Source organism: Anas acuta, chromosome 1 (assembly GCF_963932015.1).
Source record: "Anas acuta chromosome 1, bAnaAcu1.1, whole genome shotgun sequence".
Classification (NCBI taxonomy): Eukaryota; Metazoa; Chordata; class Aves; order Anseriformes; family Anatidae; genus Anas; species Anas acuta.
In genome coordinates this window covers 117,294,826-117,322,414 of record NC_088979.1, presented here as the reverse complement: position 1 = coordinate 117,322,414, position 27,589 = coordinate 117,294,826, and the positions used below count along the sequence as shown (strand labels likewise).

The 27,589-nt window shown below is 42.4% G+C and overlaps 1 protein-coding gene across 1 annotated transcript; it reads left to right on the top strand.

The window, feature by feature from the left end:
* The first annotated feature begins 313 nt into the window (after positions 1-313).
* Positions 314-27,589, top strand: DPT (dermatopontin). The gene is made up of 4 exons (XM_068696434.1): positions 314-689; positions 10,674-10,799; positions 21,563-21,670; positions 26,170-27,589. Exons 1-4 carry the CDS (start codon positions 391-393, stop codon positions 26,234-26,236), a joined length of 600 nt encoding a protein of 199 aa, XP_068552535.1. The 5' UTR covers positions 314-390; the 3' UTR covers positions 26,237-27,589.

Here is a 27,589-nt window from a genome sequence, read left to right as displayed (position 1 = left end):
GATGGAAAACAGCTACTTCAAATAGAGCTCTAATTTCAAATAAAGTAGTTTTCAGACTTAACCGCTGTCTTGCAGATAGAAGTGGGATGTCTGTGACAGCTGTACTCCAACGTGCCTCTTGCTGTATACAGTAGCTCTGCCATAAGGGATCGTAGATGGTTTGTGGTGGTGGGAAGCCCCTGCTCCTAGGGCCTGCAGAGTTACTGTACTTGCAGAATTCCACCTTAAAAGCAATTGGACGTGCCTGTAACTCAGAGAAGTTTTGCTAAGCAATGACACATTGCACTTGGATCTGGAAGCATAACATCTGGAAGCCAAATGTTAGAGGCAATATAAAAGAGCCAGCCCAACACACCAGTGGGGCATTTCTAAGCCAGAAACATCCTCAGGATGGACCTTGTCCTTCTCTGGGTGTTCCTGCCTCTGGTGACAGTGGCATGGGGCCAGTATGGTGACTACTACTACGGCCCCTATAACTACGGAGATAATGATGAATGGGTCAATGTGTACCGGCAGGGTTTCAACTTCCAGTGCCCGCACGGGCAGGTGATTGTGGCTGTCAGGAGTGTCTTCAGCAAGAAGGAAGGCTCCGACAGACTGTGGAACTACGCCTGCATGCCGGCAGCCCAGAGCCTCGGTGAGCCGACAGAGTGCTGGTGGGAAGAGATCAACAGGGCGGGCACCGAATGGTAGGACACCCCGAACCGTCCTGGTAGGGCGCAGCCCTCATACCCCCTCTGGAAGGCGGGTGCTCGTACTGCAGCCGTAGCAATGGCAATGAGCAGTAACGCGATCCCAGCCAGCAGCTTCGCTGCCCTGACCGACTGCCTGAGACCCCTTAATCGCGATGCATGCGTGAGGGCGCTCAGCAGCATCCCCTCTGCCTCCTCTGTAGCGCTTCCTTGCTGGAGGGTCTCAGTGTGCTGTGCTGTTCGGTCACTTGCAGCCTCAGCGGTCATGGGGGTTGGTCTCGCAAATGTCACTTTGCAGGTGAGGAAAATGAGGCACAAACCTTCAGAGAGTACAGGACAGAGCTGCTTCTGAAAGGCCACACGCTGAATTGGTGACTAAATTGGGGAACAAACTGTCTAGCTCGTGACACCGACCTCCTGTTCTTATCACTAGAAAAAAATAATCTCTGTATTGCGCTGGCTTCTCTCTTTGTGTTTTCATTGCTAAGCTTTTTGGCTTAGGCCCAGTCAAAGGCTGTTTTCTAGTCATGCTGGTATTACAGGAACCAAAAATCTGCACTAACGAGTGATGATGGTGGCATATATATCCCTGATAATGACAGCGTATATATCCATGTTAATGATAGCAGAAGATCATGTTAAATCCTTCGTACAGCCACTTTGGGTACACTAAACATTACATTTTCTGTTATGCTTACAGGCAAAAGTGATCATATTTTGTGGCCACAATAATTTTTGGAAATATGTATGGCAAATCATGTTTAGGCAGCATATACCCAATATTTAATTTTCTACTGATTTCTTCATGAAATGTGAAATATTTTCAGACAACTCTGAATATGAAAATGTTCTTTGGACAAGATGAAATGAATGCAAGAATATTTTCAAATATTTTAAATGGTTCTGCTCCAGAAATTGCAATGTGACTTTTGCAAATTTTACATCATATGGGAACAGGTTAACAATGAAACGTTAAGCTTCTGCTTTTTAAATGATTCAAAGTTTTGCCCTGAATTATTCATAGTATTTCATTTACCATGGGATACATTCCTATGGCTGATGCAATTCCTAAGGAAAGAAAGACTGACCCCATACTTCACTTTTCAGAACTGAAAAGAAAGGGAGAGGGCTGCAAAACAGACAGAAAGAAGACATTGTGATAATACTGGGTGACTTCATTTTTCATACATTGGTGCAATTTCTACTTGCTGCATAGTAATTTTGAATTAGACCTTTCTGTTGTTCAAAATAAAATGGTTATTCTCCTTCCAAAAATCCCTGACAGCAACTGCTCAAGTTTACTTCTTACAAACAGGGTAGTGTACAATCTATACAGAATGTTTTCTTCTGCTAGCTGAACCATGAGGCCGTATTCATCATCACACTCCGTGTGCTTATTATGACTACATCCACAGCATGCCATCTGAATCCTATTTTCTCCATCTCTTAAAAAACTCTTTTCACTTTGCCTTCTTTTTTCGCTTACATGTTTCCTATTGCCATTCAACCAACCCTATCTTTCTTCCAAACATGTTTCTTGTCCAACCCTTCTTTAATGTTTTTAACTCTAACTCTCCCTCCCAGCTCTTGGAGTTATTCTAGTTATTTCTTCCCTAGCAGACGTTTCCAGTCTAACATCCTTACATCTATTTGTCTACTCTGCATAGATCTCTTTCTTTCTTTCTACCTAATTTAGAGGTGGAGCATGGGGGGGTGTCAAAGGCACCAAAGCGATTTGGGAACACACATCTCTTTGCAAAGGTGAACCTGTGCTCCTAATTCCTTAGGCTATTGCTGTACATCTTAGCTGTGCCTGGTCACGTTCTGCAGTTTTCTGTACCACAGGGCTGGTCTGGTTGCATTTATAGTGCTTCACGGAGGATGGTTTGCAGCATGCCAGCACAGCCCTCACTGTGCCCAAATGCTGCTGCCCAAGAACCCAGCGTTGGCCAGCAAAAAAAAAAAAAAAAAAAAAAACAGAATGGGGTGTCCGAGACCACACCCAAAGCTCACATTGGTGTGACAGCACAGATGCCATTTTTGGGGCCTTTGATAATCCCACACCTACTCTCTTGGCAGTCTTCACACTGCTTCTCATAGCTGCCTCTTTGCTGCCTTCCATACTCATTTCAGTGCTATTTGGAGCCACCCCAAGCTCTAAAAAGATTCACTCAATAATCAATTTGGATTACAAATATGAGTCATAACCTGTATCAATCCGTTTCTGCACTGATTTCCTCAATAACAAATGTGTTTGTGAGCAATGTATCATCCTCACATCAGCTGACACAGCACTCTGCTGGGCTACCTAGTCCACTTCCCATGCTGGGAGGATGAACTGTAATATTTCTTCTTCAGCTGCAGTCACAGGGCATTTTGTCTCACCTTGCACATCACAGCCAGGGACATTCAATGTCTTGTTTCACAATAACCACAAAATTGCCACGTTTTTCCCATAATTTAACTACATGTCCTCTGCTGTAATTGAGGCTTTTTCTTCCCTGCCCTACCTTCATGGAGTAACGAGCACACCGCAATCTTTGCAAAATCTCTTAGGAGGTAGCAGCTATGCCTCACCTTCACCCATGCTTTTGCTTTCAGACTGAACACATCTCTGTTCTTCTAGTTTTCCTCTCCAACTTTTAAACTTCCAACATACAGCTCTCCTTTGAATTCCCTCCAGTTCTCAGCCATCTCCCAGAAACACCAAAAACGTGTTTCTGCCAGAAACCAAAAAAATTACCTCTGACAAATGATGTTTGTGGCATTGCACAAATCACCAATTCTGACTGCTGTGCAGCTGCACAACAGAGCCAAATCCAAGCGAGGTTTCTTTAGAGAAGACAACAAAGCAATAAAAGCTTTAGAAAGAGGAACTGAGAGGAATACAAAGCCATTAGCATTATAGGGAAAAATGGTAGAAATTAATATAGGGGGGAGAGCTGGAGGTATTAGAGGGCAGGAGGGGATCACTGGCAGAGCTGTTGTAGGTAAGTTTGCTTCCTACACTAACACTAGGCATTATATGGACTTTTGGGATTAAACCTGTAAGACTTTGCATCTTACAGATATGAAAAAAAAAAAGGATTCAGCAAAAAGAGGGCAATGACACAGATCCACATTAGGCATCAACAAATCATCTATGTGCATTTGCACTTCTGAAGAAAGCATGTTCCTCTGTGTTTTGCTGAACCTCTGTTCTTTTATGTTTTGCTGAGAAACCTCTGAACGTGTTAGAAGACTCGCAAGGAAAATTTTGGCAAAAGATTTGATTAGATGACTAATTTCTTCTCAGCCTTCCCCGCTCCATAAATCTGTGAATACGTTTAAAGTTAAGTATGCTTATGAAGGCTTTGCTAAATCTGTCCCAACAACTTACTCCTAGGCCTACTGTCTCTGCAGAGGCTATCTGCTAAGCCAGATACTAACAAACTGGGAGCAGAACATGTTCCTGAATACTTTGGAAATACTCATGTCTGGAATAGGGAAGTCCTCAGGACATCCCCTCATCCTACAGAGTCTTTGGCCTTATAGTTATTTATTTGCTGTGACATTTCAAGGATTTGTGCCTTTTCAGACAGAATAAAGCATATGTTTTTAGCTTGATTTGTCCTGGAGGAAGTTTGACCTTGGGTATTTCACCACCTAAGAACATGTAAGATCTAAGGTCTAAGCTGGCAAGACTACTTCAGTGCTTCCCTGGATACTACAAAGCTGTCTCCACAGACCAGTCTTTGAACAAGGTACTTAAGAAAAACATTTTTTTCTGGCCTAAAAGTGATTGTATCAAAGGGCAGGGATGAAACAAGCAAATAAACTAAATAAACTAAAGCATGTAAGTGAAAGGCAACTTTTCCTTCCAGGAGAAAATGTTTGTTTTCCACCACATATGAGATGGAACTGTGCCATATCCCCAGTATACTCCCGGTTATCCATACAGCACAAAGTAGAAACGTTTCTAGCAAAGTGCTATTTCATGCATGTTTATTGGCTCTTTTCTTTGTTTAGGCTTCTGAGAAAGTCTTTGGATGGGACTTGGAAAAAATGGATATCTAGATTCTCCCACCCCATTCTCATTCTTGCTCTTTCCCTTCTCTTTATGCACACAAAGACACATGCAGGTCCTTTAAGCAGGCATGCAGCCCTATTTCCCACAAACTGGGTGCAAGGACAGACCGTGAGCAAAGGAAGGAAGTGTCTGTAATAGCCTCCTGTTCAGACGCTGGCAGCTCACCCCAGTACATCTGTGAGGAACTGTTTTTGTTCTCCATCTCTGACCAATCCCAAGACTCAAATTTGAGGCTGTATTACCCAAGCCTGATAATCAAGCTGCCTTTTAAAATATTCCCATTTGTGCTGTCTACACAAACAAGTTAATTTCTCCACAATCCTAGGTTTATATTAAAGGGATAGAGCTCCAGGCTTTTAGCACAGCTGCAGTGAGCTGAGTCCAGTGGGAGCACTTGCAGGGGAGGAGGGTCTTTCTGTGGGTAGGGAGGCATCGCCAACGCCTGGCAGAAAGAAATCAAGAGAGGGATTATGACCTTGCCTTCCCTTTGCGCAGTGAGGAGAAAGGACAGTCAGCACTTACCCCTGCATGATTATCTAGCTTTTGTGAGGGAAATAAAAACCTAGCAGACGTTCATAGAGAAGTAGCCTTTGGCATGTGGAAGTGGATGACAACACGTCTCCCCTCCCCACAACAGATAGTGAAGACTCCTCATAGAAGTGGCTGCTGGAGACTGGCACGGCCTAATCAAACACGCAGAAGTAGTTCCCATCGTCTGACTGTGAGTGCTCCAAGTGTCCTGAACCTGCCCTCAGCCACTTCTCTCTCCTCACTCATCTGTAACAACAGATGGATCATCGAATTAGCTTTCATCATGCGACTAACCATATTACACAGAGGGAGGGCAGTCCACAAAAACAACCCGATACTATGGGGCAGCCCCCCCCCCAAAAAAAAAAAACAACAAAAACAACTGTACCAAAAGTTTTGGATACTGAAAGAAAGAGATTTTGGTGAAACAACACTACAGGAAAACAGCATAACTAACATCTCATTATCAAATGCCTCCCACACTCTGGCCATGGTCCTACCAGCTGCATGAGGTTAGGCCACCTCTCTCCACGCGCTCCGGGCAGGACTGCAGATGGAAGCACGCAGCTTTATTTCTACTGGGTCAGTCTGTTGTGTCTGACATCTCGCCATAGTACACAGAGCTGTTCTGCTCTGACAGGCTCCAGAGAGGCAGCTTTGAAGTAATTAATGATACAAATTTTACAGAAGCCATCTGCTCTGGAGCAAAAAAATAAAGTGGGATTTTTGAAGGTACATAGAAGACACTCTCAGGTAACCCTGTTGTAAGGAACAAACTGCCCTTAACGCGCCACGACCACATGCCTACTGTGTGTCAGGCTGCATGTTTCCAGGCAGCTTTGGGGAGTGCTACCTCACCAGTATGGCAGGGGCTCAATACGGGCTCTAAAAGTATCCTTTACTGCAGCTCGACAGATCTGTTTTTCTTCGGGTCATCATCCTCAGGATACGCATGCTACGCAGGCTAATTTCTAACATATCTGAGGGACGGAGGGCCTCAGGGATGGGTTTACAGCACTCTGGGGCATTGTCTAGCAAAGAACAAAAATAAGACGCAGGCATAAGGATGAAGTATCACCACAAATGGTGCTTTTGTTCAAGGCAACAATACTATTGCAAGCAATATTTGTCTTCATTTTGGCAGGCAACTGTTGAGTCAAGGAGCTATACGCTTGGTTTCTGAGACTGTATCAACATTTGCAAATACTGTGGGATGATTTAAGTGGTTCTGTAGGGTGAAACAGTTTGTACACAGCACCCAAAATCCACACACACATTTTGAGTGGGTTTGCTTCAGACCACTTCTCGTCTGGTCCATGGCTAAATGTGAATCGGAGAACAAGGAAAGCTTTTGAATAAATTTTCCAGTTAAGTGGAAATTCAGTGGAATTTAATTCAATTTACACGCTCCAACATTTTGCAATGGGAACCAAAGAGCAGAAAGCAAGGATGACCAGGAGACTTACTTCAGAAATGCAGTCTTGTCCTGAGCTAACTGGTAATGGAGATACACTCTTTGGTTGTTCGCCTTGGCTGAACTACACAACACTATTTACTAACCTGGTCAGAAGAAGATTCAGCAAAGGAGTAGCTTTTCATAGCAGTTGCAGCAGGCAGTGGGAAGTCTCAGCCACCATACCCTACCTGTTGCTACACAGAACTCCTCCTGGCACAAGGCTCCCAACTTACTCTCCACAGAACACAGCTGACATCTCCAGCAGATGTAAACGAGGGAAGGGCAGGGCAACTTCCCATCCAGCAGCACCTGACCCTCACTGCCACCCATCTGCCCACTCCTCCATCTACCAGCCAGCTCACCTCCTCTTCTCCCAGTACCACCTCTGAAAGGCAACTCTTCATGCAACGCAATTTGAGCCAACAAGAAAAACAAAACAACCCATTCATTGCCAAATTTAATCCCACGCACTTCCAGCTGGTTTCTCACGTTCTTCTGCATTCACCTTCTAAAAGGTATCTTAGCCACGTCAGGACTTCAAGAATGAAACAAGCCCAGCAACATTATTTCTGAATTATCTCTATAACAAAAAGTGCTACAGAGCGGGTCTGGTGAAAAAGGATGTTTTTTAATTTGGCCATAAATCAAAGGGCCTGAATCACTGGTTTTTATTCACCCTACGTGTTTGCAGGATTTACTGTGACAGGAATAGTGAATTCCACACAGAAGGAAGAAATCATCACAAATTAAGTCTTGTTTTCAGATCAGTGCATACAGCATCTGACTAAAAAGGTGTGTGGGGAGGGGGTTGTTTGTTTCCTTTGAAGACTTATGTTCTGATTGTAGCGAAGAGGCCAACTGGGAGAAGAAAAACAGGAGAAAAGATTTTACACGAACTCACAAATAAGCATTCCAACTTCTGAGAGCATTTCTTCATTTCCAGAGGAATATTAGGAATTGACTTGAAAATTACAAAGACTGGAAGAAAAATAATCTTGTATTATCTCAAAGCTAAAGAAAAGTACTTCAATTTCACCATTATCTTTCTCTCACTGAACCTAATATTGAGCTTGAAAAATGGACTGCAGTACTTTATGAACATGAGACAGAATTAGAGAGGGAGAAATGAACATGAGCTTAAAAGATCATTTCACATTTTCCTTTGAATGTTTTAAAAATAAAATAGCAATGCAATTACAAGATGTGATTTATTTCCACTGCATCTAAGAAACTAATTTTTAAGGAGACTCCAAATATACATATATGTATACATACATGTTATATATTTTAAACACGCTTTTAATGATAACATAGACCCGTGATCATAAATAATCAAATCTTCCTGAAGTCTGGTGTTCAAATATCTACATATGTAAGCATGGGAGTGTTGTGCTAGCCACATTTTTTTTCAAACCCCAACAGAGAGAAGGGTCCACCTGTGACAACTCTCTGAAAATGAATCTTTCCATCAATATTTGAGTGCATTAGTAGAAGTGTTAAGAAAATAAAAACAGTTGTAGGGAAAGGAGAGCAGGGCTTTCCAGACTGAATGTAATCAAGTGGGGAGAGAAAAGGGGAAGGAGAACCTCTCACAAAGACAAACATGGGTAGGAATATTGAATGCTGATCAATTGAAACGGAAAATTGCATGGCAAAGCCAAGCCTCTGAGAGGAAATGCAAAAGAAATGAAGGAACAAAATAGTCACAGCATTGCACCTAGGCACAAGAGCTACAAAATCTCCCAGGCCACAAGGGAGCAGAGGAAATGCCTGCAACTGGAAGAGGGGGAGAAGAAGAAAATGAGGAGACACAAGTTTGGTTCTACTTTACACAGATTAATGCAGAAAAGCGCTCATTTTGCAACAGGTACATTCATTCCCAATATTTCTGTGCATCAACCTTTCTTCCCTCAGGATAACATCAATCATCTGAAATTATCCAACATGTTTACACAGAGTCTTAGCCATATGTTCCCATGGCCCATGTGCCAAAAAACAGAGCAACTTCCTATCAAAGTCCTGCTGAAATCCTCTGAGTGTGAGCCAAACTGCCTTACTTGGTGCGATACCATAGCAACTCTGAGTCCCCATCACTGCTTAATTCTGGAGGTCCTTGAAGGAGTCTGACAAAGTACAGCACATATGAGTGACCCCAGCAACGTGAGAGATGCGGGGATACAAACAAATGTAAATAATCTTGTCTGAACAACACAACACCATGGAAAAGACATACAGAAGAGACCTCTGGCTCAAAGGTGGAAGCTGAAAGTCAGGCAGAGGAATTCATCTATGTGCTGGTCAAAACTGATCACTATTTCAGTTTTTGCATTCAAGCCCTTGAGCCTCATACTTTGCAAGCACTAACACCTGTATACACAAGTGAATGGCTTTCAAAACACCAGAGTGTTAGACGATGTGTGTCTCTTTCTGGAAAGGCTCATGAATCAGAATCACAGAATGGCTGAGGTTGGAAGGGACCTCCAGAGATCACCTAGTCCAAGTGGGTTTTGAACATCTCCACTACCTTGGAGACTCCACAACCTCTCTGGGCAGCCCATTCCAGTGCTCTGTCACCCACTTCTTTACAATAAGTTCTTCTTCATCTAGTGATGAAACCTCCTGTGGTTCGCTACCCTTCACCCATTACCCCATGTCATTTCACTGGACACCACTAAGAAGAGTTTGGCCCTATCCACTTTACATTGTCCCCTCAGGTATTTTTAGAGGTTGATAAGAACCCCTCTCAATCTCCTCTTCTCTAGGCTAAACAAGCCCAGCTCGCTTAGTCTTTTCTCATAGGACAAAAAAATGAAAATAAACTGAGGTTACTGACTGAAACTGTGATTATTATTTTTATTTTTTTGGTATTTCTTAATCGTAAACTTACTTCTTGGATATATCAATGTATTTGACTTTAAGGTATCACAAGGAAGGTTTGTTACATGCGGCTACACTTTTCCTTGATAAAGGGTGAAAGAAAATGGAAGAAACTGAATTCCTGCAATTTTCCCCAACGGGGAAACAATGAGGCTAGGATGGTGCTTGAGAGAATGAGTGCTCATCATCTGAGTTAATGAGCTGTCTGTTTTCTTTTTCTCCTTGTCTGTACTCTCAAAGAAATGAGCTCTTCAAACTCTGATTATTACTTCAATTACTTTGGGTATCAGTGTCCAGATTCTTGTAGGGTGAGCAGAAAGAGAGGATTGTATTTGCATGCTTGGAGACCATGCATATTCTCCTTGAAGGCACTGACTTACCCGTATGACAGAATTCCTGAGTACACAGAAAGCATGAAGAAACAGATTTATCACAAAATTTATGTTAGTCTTATAATTTCGTAAGACCCGTGTCTCAATTTTCCTGATATGATTGTTATCAAATAATCATTTCATCACAAGCCTATAATGTTTTGCAGTAACTGCCTTCTCCTTGAAAAAAATACTTGAGAAAGAAATAAAATGAAAGGAAGTGATAAACTTCTCATATAAAGGAGTTTCTAAGCTATCTTTTTTGTAGAGAAGCAGTCAAAAAAATTACTCCAGTGAACTCCAAATGCTCAAACTCCAACGTAAAGGTATTAATGGACTACTTTGAAGTCAGTCTCATGATTTGTAAACAGTTGAGAATGGCAACACCACAACAATTTTCTTGTTTCACTGACATATTGGAATGTTTAAATACTTAAAAACAGTAAAAACTGTTTTAAGTGCAATGTAAACACAAAGACATTATTTGTCAATTACTGCTGCTTTCTTATATAAACTGGTAACTAAATATACAGCACATTCAGCCAATGCTTCACAATACAAAGCAAAATCCCTAGCTTCTGCCCTGAATAAAAAATGCTGTTTTCAGAAGTGCTTGAAACTAGTAAGGAATCTAAGACAACATCTTTACATGTTCTCTTCTTTCACTTCTCTTTTAGGTACCAGACCTGCTCAAACAATGGGCTGGTGGCTGGTTTCCAGAGTCAGTATTTTCCATCCGTGCTTGACCGCGAATGGCAATTTTACTGCTGCCGCTACAGCCGGCGATGCCCATATTCGTGCTGGTAAGTTCAGGCTGAAACCAAACCTATTAGTCTCTTTTCCCCAGCAGTTCCTTTAAGTGTCTTTGGCCCCTTGGCCCATTAACATAATTGTTTAAGAAAAAGTTAACTGTGTTTTATGGGACTAAATAAGTTATTTCCAATCTGACCACAGGCTTCTTGAGGCTCCATGACTTAAGGGAAGAGAATGAGAGCCTTGAACAATACAACACATTAGCTAGCCCTAAATGAACAAATCTGGGTATTAACAACAGCCTATCTATGCTGGACACTATGACAGGAATTCCCAAAATGAAATTACATTTCAAATATAGCTCCTATTACCTGATCCAACACATTTACAGGAGCATGAGCATCTCTGTGCTATGCTATTCTACCACAATGACTTACAATACTGAACTTCCTTCCAGGTACCTCAGAAAAAAAAAAAAATACTCTGTCTGACAACCTGGGATTTTTGTATTTTTAGTACATAAATATTGCTCCCCCTCTCATGGCTGTTCAAAGCCCAAAGTCAAAATGAGCTCCTGATCATAGCTGAAACCTAACAAAAAGGTGGCCTCACTTCAATGCAGTATCATGACTGGTGCTGGCAACCTCACAGAGGCTATAAAAAATGAGCTACACATCCTGAGCTTTCCTGTGGTCCCGGGTGTGGTTCCTCTAAACTGAGATGGAAGCACAGAAGCAGACTGTGTATGGAAAGATCATATTGCTCCTGTCCAGTCTGTGTAACAGAACTCCTGACGTTAGGCTCCAGGGCTATTAATCTAGCTATTCTCACTGATGCAAAGAATAACCCCTGAACTTAAAAAGAAATAGTAAATAAATAAGAATAATTAGAAAAAAAGGGGGAAAAAATCTGTGTTTGAATCTTTGTTTCCAGAACCCAACTTTGAAGTCAACTTCCCATCGAGATGCATACAAACTGTTTACATGCCCCCTGGTCTTTCTTTGGCTGCCTGGCTACTGGCCAAACACAACAGCACTGCCTTGCTTTGCAGACTTCAGTCTCTTTGCAGCAAGGAGGAAAATAGATATGTTTTATTTATTTATTTGTTATTATTTTTAAGGATTTTAAATGACAGGAACTCTATAAAAGCCTTTGAACATTTTCTTGCTCCCTCTCCGGCCTACCTTGCCTATGGATGCTTTCTACCTCAGGGTTTATTTACACACCTACCCAGGCTCTTCCCTCTGAGGAAAGCTAAAACTAGCTTTTAAGCACTTCTTCCAAACTCTCTTACTCCTCTAATGCTGCCTGTATTTCCAGTGAAAGAGCATAAATCCTCTTTGACTTCTTTTATTGTTGTTGACAGTTCTGCTTCCCTCAGATGTTGTCTTGACAACTTGGAACAGCTTTGTCTCTGCCTTGCATATTGGCATTCAGAGCAGTGCAAAGCCCAAATGTAAATGTTTGGGGTTACTGATGTCTGGGATGCATTTCCATCCCAGCTGCACGCAGACTCCTATGCTGCCCTTCTGTTCAAAACAGTGACAAGACTCCATGTCTCATGCTTGGAAAGGAATGCCTTATGCAGTTCAACAGCTAGTGTCTTCCCATGCAGATAAAGGCAACATTTCAAAGGCAGGTGAAGTGTTTCTGCCTCTAAGCATGGTATAAGTCCCATATGCTCACATCCTACTGGGAGTGGAGAACTGCACCCCACAGTACAAAACCTCTGGAAAGATCTTCACCTAGCTTGCAAAAAGCTTCTGGCATGTAGTATGTGATCATGGGTACATTTGGCAACCATTTGGCACCGGGTATTACCAGCCTCAGTCCCTCCATCTGGAGCTCCGTTTGTTCTCTTCAAGCTATTGGTCTTCCAAGACCTGTGTGAAAAAAGCCCTGAGCAGCCTGGTCTGACCTTGTGGCTGACCCTGCTTTGGGCAGGGTGCTGTACCAGAGATTTCCTGAGGTCTCTTTCAGCCAGAGTTATCCTGTGATCCCAAACAGAAGGAAGAGTGGGCTGGCAGCTAAACTCTCATGCAGCTGAACTCTCCCTCTTCTCCAAAACAGTGGTCTCTTGCTCATTGTCTGCTGGGAACAGTTTCTTTTCTCTTTTATTCCCTCTACTCCATCCAGACAGTGTTTGGGGGAGTGCTATTTTTTATGCTAGAGTATGAACAACATGAACCACAATGTGGTAGCATGAAAACCCATGCCCTGGAACCACTTCTAGTACTACAGATATGTCTAGTCTGAACTGATAAACTTCAGTGTACAGCAACTAGACTTCCCATTCACTAAACCCAGGGGCTCTTACTCAAAACTCCACTTCCAATGGCATTTTAAAGACACTGTCAAAAAACCTTGTTCATACATCACACTTCTGGTCTGTATCATGCACTCAGTTTAAGACGCATTTGCCACTGAGACTGTGTTCTCCAAACAGTCTGCCAAACATTTCCAGGCTACCATGGGTAGTATCTCAAAATGTATACACATATAAAACACAATAAAATTGTGTGTGTATAGTATAGTATTACATTTTCTACCCAAACCTATAATGATATTTATTCTGTTCCAGAAACTAGTTGTCAACAAACTATCTGTGGAGAAATGGCTATTTACCTGCTGCTGACTCATATTTCTTGGTTGAAGCAGCTTAATTTCATGCAAAAGCACCTATCAGTATACAGCTATGTGGGAAAATAACACCAGGAAAATATGTGATGACTGTGGTGCCTCATGGATCATGTGTGAGGCACAGGAAAATCCACATATTGGATTAAAAGACAATCCACGTTGCAGAATTCCTTCAGAGCCTTGAATTTTAACTTGCAATGAATCTCTCGTTATGAAACCAGCTATAGACAGAAAGGCATATCTGAGGAAAACTGGAAATACTGAGGGCCTTGCTTTAAATTGATTCTCACTTTGGGTATTTGATCCCTTCTTCTTCCAGTTGTCTCCTTACATGTCTCTCTGGCAAATATATATAAACAACAAGACAGGTGATCTTTATGTATGGTTTCTCTTGGCTCTTCTTCTTCGGGAATATATTTGCCTTAAATGAGCTTTTCTTCCCTACACTGAAAAAGACAGTTTTCCCCCATGAATAGGAGCCACACAAATGTTTTGTTAGAATTTGACCCAGTTTTTACAGCCAGAACCTTCTTCTCTGTTGTTTGAGTCCTGATGGCACTTAATGGAATACTGATTTATGACACCATCATGCAGACTGAAATCCACACTTAAACACTTTGCTTAATTTAAACACACAGTTAAAGCCAAACACATGCTTAAGGACTTTGCTTGGTAGCATCTATACTCTTACTCTGAGGTCCTAGCACTTTTGTTTCACAGTTTATCTTCTCACCATTAATTCCCTGTTTACCTGCACAGTAAGCCCATACTGCAAATAAGTATACTAATCTCTTCCAGTCTCATAGTTTTGCATTTGCTATTTTACTTTTTTTTACAAGTACTTTGTTTCCTTCATTACCATGCCAAGCCTTGTCATGGATTCTGCACATTTTTACCATTCTGAAAATAATTAACATTCCCCACAGGAGGCAGAAAAGCTCCAATTATTTCACCTGGCTGGGGAATGCTACCACAGTAAAATAAACTGTATGCTTATTCAAACCATAAAGGAAACAAATCCATTGCAGATGCAGAGACGGCATTATTAAATGGTCCCATTAGGCCTCCGATTTTTCTCTTTGCCAGGAAATTGAAAGCTCGACTCCATACTCTCAAAAGCAAACACATGTCACAGAGCAGCCCCAAGCCTGCACAGACTGTTTACGACTGTTTCCCCTCTCCAAACAACCAGCAGTCCATGTGCCAGAAGGTCTGTCTGGAGCTGTGGCTGCTCTCTGTCACAGTGACATTGTCCAGGCAAACAATTACTTTTTCCAAGAGCTGTGGGGATTAAAGAACTTATTTGTTTTCTTGACTCAACCTGCCTCCAAAGCCATATTGAAGCTGATGAGATCCTAAGCAGGCTTCTCAGAGATTACCAACAGCAGAGAGACAAAACCAGGAGGTGAGGTCAGAATAAATGTGGAGGAAAAATAAACTTATGGAGAACTCAGTTCCCCTTTGCTCCTTTTTACTGATTGTATAGTTACCCCAGTAAAACCTTGCAGTCCAATCCCCAGGACTGCCTTCCAGAAACACCTTAGGAGAAGCACATTATCTAGGGCAGCTCCAGGACATTTCTCCTACCCTGGCAGGCCAACAACCTGGGATCTATACTGGACTCATTGGCAGGAATTTCTGTAGTCAGTTTACTAAGACCTTCTTTGGCTTTTCAGGACAGCATGCTTTTTAAAAGGGAATGCCTGCTGTCTTCCAGCTGGAGAATGAATTGTAATTGATTAGAGGCACATGATTCCCATTTTCATTGAATGTGGCATGCAGGCTCCCAGTTCTTGAAACAAAATTCTTTGAGGAAATCCATATTCTTGAAGCACTTATAAAATAGCATCTGAGAGAGTAAGGCCATACGTAGGACACTCCTTGTCCTCAAAAGTCAGGAAGTTAACGTTAAAGCCTGTATTTCCCTCCTGAAATGAAACAGCTCCTTCTTTTGGCTGTGGCTTTGTTGGAGGAAGAGTTCGGCAAGGAGGAGGAGAATGAAGGTTGGAGACCAGCCATCCGTCTTGCTAGTTGCACAAGAAGAGAAAAGGGTAACACACTCCAAAACAACACACATACTAGCAGGGAATAAATCTATTGAACAGTTGGAGTAGGAAACCATGAGCTCTGCCACCGGCTGTCTTTGATATTTCAAAAGACTCATTTCTTTTGTCTGCCTCATATCTGAAGGCGAGGTATACCCACAATTGCTATTTACTTCAGTAAGGGGTAATAAGGCCTCGGTGTGACCAGATCTTCTTATCAGTGAAAAATAGATTCATAATACCTACCTTTGAAGTCGATCATTAAAAAAGTGCTAAGGATCGTTGTAGATTAGTACAAAGCATTCTTCTCGGTGCCAAATGAATAACGCTGTTCTCTATTAATCCCTAACGTAGTCATTCTTCTCCATGGAAAATAAACAACATTACTACTTTCAGACTACAATAATAACAACAGTAATCCTGTTACAGATCCTGACTTTTTCATTCCCTTTCCTGCCCTGAGTAAGATTTATAGGATTATTGTAAAGTATATCAGAAAAACGTGGGAATGGGTGGGGGCTGGAAACCAGTCAGAAGAGATGTCATCCCACACCAACTCTACACCAGCTAAATACCCTGAAAAATACCTTTTCTGCCAGGTTTTCCTGCTTTCCCTCATACACATTGAACCACTCACATTCTTTCTCACAGGTTTTTCTTCCCCAGCCTTTAATGTAGAATTTCCTGCTTTTTGTTCTCAGCAACGCCCCTACTGCTCCAAGCTTCTTGTGTTCAAACATCATACAATTCATACTAACCTGAAATAGATTAGCAAAGCAGGAGCAAAGTTCCTTTGTCTTCTGTATTAATTCTTGCAAATGGATTATATGGACTGAAAAGACAATCGCTTGCTAAAAGTCTCACATTATTATTTCCTCCCCTACAATTCCTTCCTCGAACTTAACACCTTTGTGCATATGTGGTTTTAGGAAACAATTCCACTGAATTCAGCTTGCAAGCTTCTGACTGATCCTCTTGCTCCTCAGGGTTTGTTTGACATCAAACTACTCAGTGCCTAGATGCCAAGATCAATACAACACAGCTCTTCTCACTGCTGCTCTGCAAGCCTCTACTCTAGTGTTTTCCTTCGTGTACCCTCTTGGGCACCAAAAGCACCACCCTGGAGTCCTTAGGTCACTCCAAATGGCAGCAGCAGCTTTGTCTCAGCACCCAACAGTTCCCAGGTTTCTCCATGCTCCCCTAATCCCTTTTTTTTTTTTTTTGACTAAGAGGTCAATGCCAGAAGTTCATCCATGCATGTTGCTATGGGTCTTCACAAATGAGCCTTGTCCTTGTTCTTCCAAACTCCTTTGGGTAGGCAAAGCCTCACCAATGGGCAAAAGGTGTCTCGTACTTGTTCCATGAGTCTTCTTGGGTATAAACATGTGGCTCACAAATATTACCATGTCTGTAAAGAAATTATCTGTCTGTAAAGAAATTATCTGTCTGTATGACCCTGGTAGGTAGTTAAAGATGATATGGAGAATCACATCACTGAGTAAAACACGGTATTTTTAGTCAAAAGACTGATAATAAAGTTACACACTGAGCTACAACAAATGCTGAGGGAAGCACCGTCCTGCGCTGGGCGGACTATGAGAAGACCTTTAATGCTGGGTTAAATGACCATTCTCCCTTCCGTGACAAGAAAACCAAGTACTGAATATCCATCCCTATGCTCTAAACTCTACAGTGTGATCTCTCAGGGAGATACATGTATATCTGTTATTCTGTTATTCTGTTATTTTGTGAGACTTATCCCCAGGTCTCCAAAAAACAGGGATAACAGAGAAGGGCTGGCTAACACTGCAGAGCCCTGCTTTGCGGATAACGAATCGCATTTCCTTCCAAAGGATACCGCTCTATCCAGATGACCTTGAGATGCACGGGCTTAAGGGAACGGTTCCATAAATGAGTGCAGCAAACATCAAAGCGAACAGAATTAGACAGACAGACCACACGGACCCAAGTGAACTTGAACACTGCTTTCAGAGCACTATTTATAATTTTTCTCTCCAGATCAAATGGAGTCAATAGGCATCTGTCCATACAACAAGAAAAACTTCAGAGTAGATCACGATCCTGTTTGTTTTTGTTTTTGTTTTTTTTGTTTGTTTTGTAATTGTATATGCTTGCCTTTTGAACATATCTTAGCAGAGTTGCCATGAGAGATAGAAAAGCAACGTGGAAATGTTAGTTGAGAGGGAGGGGGAAACGATAGCAGGCAGAAAGAAAAGAGTGGGAAGCTAAATGAAGGCTCTCCCTATTGCATCCCTTCGCTTCAGAATAACACCGCCTGCTTCTGCAAAAGGTCTGCAGGACCCTTCACAGTAATTCATGAGCTTGTCATCAGATTTACTCTTCAAGTGAAAGGCTCATGAAACAAGTTCAGAGAACTGACTCTCAGTTATTCATTTCTGCCTCTGAGTAGGGCTGAAAGCAGCTTTTTAACCTTGTGTTTTGCAGAGTCTGGCCTGCCCAGAACATAGTGCTGGTCAAGATTACAGAACATTTTCCTCGCTGAATGCCAAACAGATGTTATGAAACACATTTGGTGGAACATATATAAACACACGTCTTAGTGTCTTCTCAAAATAATAGCACAAACAAAGCCCCAAAGCCTGGAGCCGATGGGGGAAAGTGAAATGAAATCCTGATCCGTATCTGGTCCTTATGTCACGTTTTAAAAACCTATTATGACCCAGGAATCTTCAAGGATGGACTATCAGATGCTCAGACTACAAATTAAAATTATATAAGGGGAATCTCTAGAATAGGGAAGCAGCCACACTATTAAACTCTCTTACTCTTCAAAACAGGGTGTCCACATCCTGCCTGTTGGGAATGGTACCACACATGCTAACTCCCAAACTGCATCTTTGATTTTTCTGCAGAGGCTGTGCCAGTTGGTCTGGGCCAAAAGTGTCCCAGGGTTGTGGTTTAACCTGGCAGACAGCAAAACACCACACAGCTGTTCGCTCGCTCCCTGCCCCCTCCCAGTGGGATGGGGGAGAAAACTGAAAAGTGCAATAACTCACGGTCTGAGATAAAGACGATTTTATGAGAAAGAACAAAAAAAAGAAAGAAAATTATTAAAAATAAAAAATAAAAATAAAATAGCAACCACAAAAAAGAATAAACAAAACAAGTGGCACACAGTGCCATTGCTCACCACCAGCCAGCAGATGTCCAGCTGGTCCCTAAGCAATGGCTGCCCCCAGCCAATTCCCTCAGTTTCACTGTTCAGCCCAATTTCACGAGGTATGGGACATCCCTTTGGCCAGTTCAGCTCAGCTGTCCTGGTTCTGTCCCCTCCCAGCTTTTCATGCACTCCCAGCCTCCTCACGGGCAGGGTGTGAGAAGCTGGAAAGGCCTTGGCTTAGTGTAAGCACTGCTCTGTGACAACTAAAACATCAGCGTGTTATCAGCATTACTCTCATCCCGAATCCAAAACACAGCATCATACCAGCTGCTAGGGAGAAAATCAACTCTATCCCAGCCGAAACCAGGACACCTAGGGTTTGTTCCTACAGTTTGCAAGCCTAAGCAATCAAATTATGGTACTCAGAAACAATCTCCAGCGTTGTTTAATTTACTAGCACAGACGTAGCCCCATTTTCTCAGGTTCTCTGGCTAGGGATCCAGAAACACTCTCAAGTTTCCAAATTCAGATCGTTGGCTTCACTCATGCATGCAAAGAAATCCTCCTCAAGGCACTGAATTCCACTGAAATTAACTGGGTAAAACACAGAATGGGTAACAAAGGTCAGGCTTTGTGAAGTATATATACCCTAGCTCCCATCAGAGCTCGAGACATGAAGTGCAGAGCCCCCAGAGCAGCTCTTCGCTAACTGGGGGGCTTTCAGCAAGTTGGCTATACGGAGGGACCAGCTTATCCTCAGGTTAAGGTCCTTTTATGGGGTCATAAAGGCATATTAGATATCCAAGTCACAGGCTGCCTAGGTTAAAAAGTAAATAAATAAAGTATTCAAACCTGTACTGTAAGCTGTCTGGCACTGACAAATATATATTTGAGAACACAAGAGGTGATGTCCTGAAAGCAAAAATGATACCATCAGCCTTCAATCGAAATAGTGCCTAAATTAGGTTTGCCACGGCTTGACAGAAACACATTAAGGTGACAGTCTTTAGTCTAGGAAAAATTACCAGCTAAATGGTGAGAAGCCATGAGAAACAGTTTTGTAATATTTGTAATTACTCTTTCTGGGGGTCTGACCCAGTTCCCTTAAAATCCACAGTGGTCTCGTTTCAGACTTTCATGGGAGCTGAATACTGCAGCTCCGATTTTTCCACTTGCAGAGCCTACTGATGACTCTACCTACTCATCCATCCTCAAAACTGCTGGCATATGCAGTTTCTTCCATTTCTCCTAGTCTGCAGCAGCTGCCTGCATGACCTGTGAAATATTGCTGCTCATTTCTTATCAACAACACAGCGCTGTGAGGGCTCAGCAAATCCCCCAGCCCTTGGCCAGAGCCCTGACAAGGAACGCTGTGACCAGCCCTGATCTTCGGCTTCCCAAATGCGCTTGGGCATGGGTGTTCTTGTACCATGGCTCACAAGTTGGTTGATGACTATCATGGCCAAAGGGCAGGAGGCAGGAGAACGAGAGATGTTCAAAGAAGTTGTCTGTTGAGACTTGGGGATCTTGTAAAGCCATGCCTGAGTTTCAGGTTTCGTCCCATTTTTCATTTGGTAAGGAATAATGACTGGTTTGGAATGATGTTCTGAGTGATGATTTTCTTTTACTTTGAAAAGCTGAAAATGACCCAGAATTTAGTCAGATCTGCTTTGCAAAGATTTAAACAGCATAAGAAAGGGGTAAACAAAGTGATCAAAAATACATTTAAAATATACAGACAGCGGTGGCAATTTCTGAGGATTTTTCTGTTATAGCAAGTACATCTAGGGCAAAGCAGTCTAGTATATAATCCAGAGTGCCTCAGTTTTCAGGTAAACTTTCAGTTTCTGAGTATTCCAACAGTGCGTGGTTTGGGCAGCAAATACCACCAAAATACCTAATTATACAAACTTAAAACTATCCCAATAATTACATTCCAAGCAAGTAAAATATTTAAGCATATCCTCAAATCTCACTGATTTAACACTCTGTGAACACACGAGTGTTTGGCTGGGATGTGCTAGGCCCACCTTCATGTATCATTCAAGTACTGCTGCTGGGCTGAATGAAGTCAGAAACCTGGGTGCCAGGATTTCTGTCCAGGCACTTTAGCCCTTTTAGTCTGTACACAAGTTCAGCCAAGCATTTCAACAGGGACAGCGTTTTCCTTGCAGGGGACCCGATTCTTCCTGTGCTCTCCTGGAGCGAAGCTGATTCAACTCCACTAGCAACTCCCACATCAAATGGTGTAATGCAGGGAAAGACTGAGCGCCAGGTCCCCATTCCCGACCTCTAACATAATGTTGACATCAAGTACTGGTCAAGGTCCCAGCCCCTCCCTGCATCTGTTCATTAATCTGTGAAATGTCCTTAAAACCAAGTGCAGAATTATTTTGTATTTCCCAGGGAAGCAGCAACCAGTTTGTTTAATAAGTGCAGAAGCACTTTGAGCTTCTTAGATAAAATCCACTGAACAAATATTGTCCAGAGCAATATTTTTACATCACAAGCTAGGAAGAAAGTAGAAAGAACAAAGAGGAATGGATTAATTGCTACACTCATTTAATATAATTCATAAATGGATAAATGCTTGTAGTTATTTGACTTGGCAACATTTACAGCACTTTATAGCAGTGAACCAAACAGACTGAAACAAGGCCCAAGCAAGTCCCTGCAATAAAGATGTAAGGAGACAAACTTTAAATTGTTGTTCAGGCTGCTTTTATCCTACAGCTGCAGATGTATATGCATGCAATATTCCAACCTGCTTTGAACAATTCTAAACTTACTGAAATTTATTCAAACAGCTACATGAATTAATAATGTAGAAGAGAAATGCAGCCTTAGAGGTAAAATCTCATCTTACGGTGCAATAAAGAAACATGAACTTACAAAGAAACAGGAAAATAACCTGATCAGCATCCAATCAACTGGACTTTTAGGTAAGATGGTACATTATTTTATCTTATTTTTCCTTCATCTAAAGGTTAACAACAGAACACCCAGGGCACTATGGAGAAGATATGGACATGATGATGTATACTTACGACTACTATATCCGTGGGGCAACAACAACTTTCTCTGCTGTGGACAGGTTTGCTTTTCATTTATTTCACTAGAAATTAAGAGAGAGAGAGATCTTCCTTTCCTATTTCCCCCAAACAGTACACAGTGCCGCATCATCTGTAGCACTACTCAGTGTTGGGCTTGTGCTTCTGAGGACCAAAGTTCACAGTGCATGTGGTGAATTGTCCAGGACTGTGTATCAGGACACTCCGGGGCCCCCAATGAAAGACAGACATGCTCCTATTGGAGCAGGGCCAGAGGAGGGCCACAAAGATTATCAGAGAGCTGGAGCACCTCTCCTGTGAAGACAGGCTGAGGTAGTTCAGCCTGGAGAAGAGAAGGCTCTGGGGAAACCTTATAGCAGCCTTCCAGTGCCTGCAAGGGGCCTACAGAAAAGCTTGGGAGGGACTCTTTTGTCAGGGAGTGTAGTGATGAGACAATGGGCAATGGTTTTAAACTAAAAGAGAAGAGTTTTAGATTAGACATTAGGAAGAAATTCTTTCCTGTGACGGTGGTGAGGCACTGGCACAGGCTGCCCAGAGAAGCTGTGGATGCCCCATCCCTGGAGGTGTTCAAGGCCAGGCTGGATGGGGCTTTGGGCAACCTGGTCTGGTGGGAGGTGTCCCTGCCCATGGCAGGGGGGTGGAATTGTGTGGACTTTAAGGTTCCTTCCAACCCAAACCGTTCTGTGATTCTGTGATTCTACAAAAAGGGGGCTTTAATGCACAAGGGAATCATCTGCCTTGTACATTTGAGCAGAGAAATATAGAGTAACAATAGGCTTGGCTAAATCTGAGCTCTGTAAAGTGGAACATCTTCAGGATTGTTTCTCACCTTTGTCTAGCTAGGGCATCTTTTATCTATGCCGGTAAAAATTCATCCTTGAACAACCTATCCTTTAAGGGGATGAGGGACTCATTTTGGCCTAACTTTCTTTGAAGAGAAATGAGGAGTTTGCCAGCATGCAAAGAGAAGACCACAAGACCTAAAATGCAATCTGAATGCTGCAACCTGGCTGATCCATTGCGACACAATTCTAACTGATATGAGCCCACACCAGGAACTACTGTCAATGGGAAGTGCATGGATCCCTTTCCAGAAAATGAATTCACTAATTTTTCTTGATTGGTCCTGGTCATTACTTGTAATTGTTCTTCTTGAATGAGGCTCATGATGCTGCAGTCATGCAAATGGATTTGTAATCACCCTGCTCAGTTAAAAAGATGCCTTTCCTCCTCCCTACTATGCACATAAAGTGTTAAAATTTAGAACAAATATAAACTCAGCAGTGCTGTCTGCATGGAACCGTAGAGACCCTAATAGAGAAGGTTTAAGGAGAGTGTGAGCAGCCACTGAAACCTGACAGTGGAAGAGAGGTCTTTCATCTCGAGCTGACCTCTAATTCATCAACTCTGTGAGCTACCTCTTTGCTGACGTTTTTTATCAGACACCTCAGTCCAGCAGTATATTAAAGCATTTGTTACCCAACACAGCACAGACAACAAGGCAAGGTGCACCGCACTGGCCTACCACTGCCAAATCTGGCTAAAGGAGAACAGGAGAGAAAGGAGAGAGAAATGGGAGTTCAAATACACTGACATTTCAAGCTGTCTCTAATAACACCCAAAAGAGACAAGATGCTTTTGTCACTGGGATGCTTTCAGCTCGCTGGAGATCACTAGGGATCCCCTGAGCACAAAGATTTCCTAAAATAAGACCTTTCCAGAACCGATAGCACACTGTCAAGTTGCTGCAGATTCATAACCATAATTTTCCGGCCTATTCATTAGCCTATTTATTAGAAGGTTGGAGCTGTGTCTGCAATTTATTCCTACAAGTGGAAGAGTAACTTTCATAGTTGACACAAAAGTATCCTTTTAGCCAGTTTGATAAGTAAATTATAAGGCTGCAAGAAACACCCCTATTCTGTTTGTTTGTTTGTTGTTTTGTTTTTTCCTTCTCTCTCTTAAATATTCTCCAATGCTATTCTAAATCCTGGTTCCCCATGGCCCCTGCAGAGAGCCGGCGAGATAATACAGGCAGTGCACTCCCCTCTAGCTGGATTCCAGCCATCATCGGATGTGGACCAGGGTAATGTCAGGAGTCACAATGACATATCTGGAAAACAGAGCAGCTGAGGTAACCGATGCCTCTGAGCAGATTTCTGCCTGTGAGGGCTGAAGCTTACCACAGCCTCCTGTGCGGGCCGGCAGCATCACGGGGATGTCGGGAGGTTGTGGTCCCACAGTACCTGAAAAAGGGAAAAACCACCACCACCTCTGTCCTGCCACTGCTGTGATGGCAGAGACGAACCTGCAATAGGAGTGGGTGAAAACTACAAAGAACACATTTTACAGATGCGATCTAGGAAGTTTTTCTGAGCTGATGAATTTTCTGGCCTCCAGCTCCCAGAATGCCTTAAACTGACTTGTTCTGGTTAGCACATGAAGTGAAAAACTGTCTTGCTATAGCAGTTTGCAATTCAGATTCACGGAGCAGCTCTCTCAAATGACTCTCACAGAAGCGGGCAATGTTTGTCATCCTAAACAGTGTTTTTTTTTGCAGCTGGCTGAGGCAGAATAGGAGCAAAAGAAGCGACTCCCAGACCCAGCCTGTCGGGATGACACACACATGCAGCTTGTCTGTGCAAACACACTGTAGATTTTGAGACTGCTTTTCATCTTCAAGCATGTAAAACTTGTGTTCAGGCTATTTAACTCATGACAGGCAATGTTCTCAAGCTAACAAGAGGCACAAAAAAGCCTTTGAAGATATTTTAGTTTAAGCTTTCCTAATCACTTCAAACAGTTCGTTATTTTTAGACTTTTTTTTCTAAGAAAAATGACTATACCTCTGCTTTTGAGAGCTAAAAGTCTCTTTGACAATACTTGCTAGTTTAGCAGGCCATAATTTTGACCCATAAAATCCTGTTAATCCATGAATTGCCTTTTTTTTTTTGTCTCTCTGAGTATCTCAGTGACCAAAGGAACAGTGTTTTTGAAAAGCATACACACAGTCCAAATGAGGACTTCCTAAAATAATTCTAAAAATTCCTAATTCCTGTTTTTGCATTTCATTAACCTTTGGTAACAGTTTTATTTAGAAATTACAGTAAAAACCTATCTAGGAAAGGTCTGAAGAAATAAAAATATAAACCAGTATATAATTAAGCACAGACTTACTGACAAGTATGAGACAGATCCTATTCCGAATGAGATTCAGCATTAACCTGTGAATTAGTGTAATAAGTTTTCAATTAAAGAACTTCAGCAAATGAAAGCTGGAATGAGAGGCTTTATGCATAACACAGAGCTCAAGAGTCAAATCAACCTTCCTGCAGGACAGTCAGCCAGGCAATGGAGCCACAGAGAAGCAGCCATTAGTAAGATGTGGCCTCATGTCTCAGCACATCCCTTGGAGCTGGCCACCAGAAAACCAGGACCATGCAGGGTCTTGTAAGGAAAGCTGCTGCTGAGCCCCTGTTCAGTGGCAGCACTGCCCATCCTACGTCTCAGGTTGAGGAGACCACTATCAGCAGAATCCAACCATTCAGAAGCATTTGGGAGTGCTACCCATTGCCAGTTCAGACAACTGCTGCCATCTTCAAGGACTGTGCTTTAGATCAAAACTCCTCAGCCTGTAGCAAACAGCCTAAGGGGAACATTTTCACTGTGTATGCTCCGCAGCAGGACAGCATTTGATCTTCTGAACTCATGCCATTTTGTCAAGGGAAATGTAGTGCACAATAAGCTAAGGTGGAAATTTGCAGCTTGTTAGCTATTGAACACTAAATCACTGGCTTCCACTGTTGAATCCTGCTGCTCCAGCCATGCTTCCCACAAACAACTGCTAATACGTGTTGTATCACTCTCCTGAGAAGAGTACAGACATCCAATTACCCACAGACCAGGAAGAGCATGAACTCTCCCTACACCTATAAATATTATTGTTTTTGCCTCACATGTGACTTGTGGAGATAAAGGATGAGAAGCAAATTTAATTTCTCTCAATATTGATTCCTTCATATCTTTCATAAAGGTTACTAACTAGCAGACCTATCAACAGGAAAAGAAGTGAATTTTACTATGTGGATAACTGCTCTCTTAGAAACGGCTTGAAACTCACCCACATATTTTACTTCATACATATTTTGGAATATTGTATCATACAACAGTAACTGCAGACAGAACCATCCTTTTCCAATTGACCACTGATTTGATGTCTGTTTAGGACTGATCAACATCAATAGCCACTGTCTTCTGAAGGATGTTCAGAGACCTGCTTATTCAGATTGCTGATTTTCTTATCCTGTAGGGGAGTGGGAAGGAATTGTAGCTACCAGGCATATTTCATCTCCTTCCATCCCACAAAAACATGAGGCACTCAGAGAAAAGTTGGCTAATGCCAGACAGATGTTTTTGTTGCCACAATACCTTGCGTAAAATTTTCCTACTTGTACAGTCTTACCCACTGCAGTTGCCCTCTCCATCTGACTAACACCTTTCTCTTGTTTCTCTTCCCGTGCAGGGATCGTCAGTGGAAGTTCATTGTCTGCAGGATGACAGAGTATGACTGCCCATTCCAAAATGTTTAAAAAGATTGAGTATACCCGAATTGGAAAGCTTGGGAATGGACAAGGTGTGATGAGGGTCAGTGATTATATGGGTGAAGGGCAATTAGACTCACAAAAAATGTACCAAGACTCATCAGCTGTCTGCTGAAGATACAATTCTTCCCTCTGGAGCTATTAAATAAATTGCCAGCCCACATGCTTGCAACAGCAGTTTTGGAGGATTCCTTTGAGCTGCACTGGCAGTTGTATCCCCCAAGTAAAATTGCTTAGGACACACACTTGTTAATGATACAAACGTCTATGACATATGCACAATTACCATTTTTTTTTCTTTTCTACATATATATATATATATAGCCATTCTGAACACATACAACTTTCACATAGCAACTTTATATAAATTGCTTCCCGGCACAGGCACTCCAAATGAGGTGGAAACACACTATAAGCTTTCCAGCATGCAGTAGTCTTTCCTGTCTTCTACTTCCAACTTGGAACCAGCCCAGCGATATCCACCAGCTTCTCAGTGTTTAGCTAGGAGTGTGCTGGAAACAGGACCGGTAGGTCTCTGACATGCTGCATTTGGGGTTACCTGTTAAAGCTCTCAGCAGAACTCTGTTGCTGCAGCTGTCTGCATACTCAGGGGAATTCCAGCTATTTGCAATACTGGAAGATGTCTGTACCTGATTAAAATGAGAGCAGAAGACCCATCAGTAAAAACAGAAGCCTAACACAGCTTTACTGAGAGCCTCTTTTATATTGCCCTAAAAGTTTTCAGTGACATGGCTAGCTGGGAGCTCTACTCTGGGCAAACCCAGGAGCAGCTGAGGCCACTCTCCCTCTCAGTACATAGACATCCTGCACTTGTCAGGAGTCTGCTTTTCAGGTGGACTGGGTTTCCACTGTGGGTGCCTACACAGCACCCATCTGCCCTTGGTAATATATTCTTGGCTTGGAATAGACAAATGAAGTTAATGGCTTAGATGATCTCGGTTCCTCCGACTTGTGCATCTCATTCCCTGTAAATGGGGTGACCCCGTTTTCAGAAGACTGCACAGCGCCTGAGCAGCTGTAATCCAACAAGAAAGATTGCTGATCTCCTCCAGGAAGATCTAAGGTGGGATTTTTGCTCTTGAACAAACCAGAATTTAGAGCTCTTTTTCTTGGTTCATGAGGTCAATGACAAACTTAGCAGTGGCTTCAGTGGTGCTGGCTCAAGGGCCAGCTACCAATTTAAGACCAAGCTTCACAGGAAAGAGTGTTGTCAGACAGTCAGTTTTCAGGCTCCAAGCATTTTTAACATATTTACTAGCATACCCTCAAGTGTGAGCATTAAGACTACACTTGTCCAATAAATGAATAATAGGTTTGGCA

Excerpts from the sequence above, each read along its gene's own strand:
- DPT (XM_068696434.1), top strand. The coding sequence starts at position 391 with ATGGACCTTGTCCTTCTCTGGGTGTTCCTGCCTCTGGTGACAGTGGCA. Across the intron at positions 690-10,673 it reads AACAGGGCGGGCACCGAATG|GTACCAGACCTGCTCAAACA; the intron begins GTAGGACACCCC and ends CTTCTCTTTTAG. Across the intron at positions 21,671-26,169 it reads ACTTTCTCTGCTGTGGACAG|GGATCGTCAGTGGAAGTTCA; the intron begins GTTTGCTTTTCA and ends CTTCCCGTGCAG.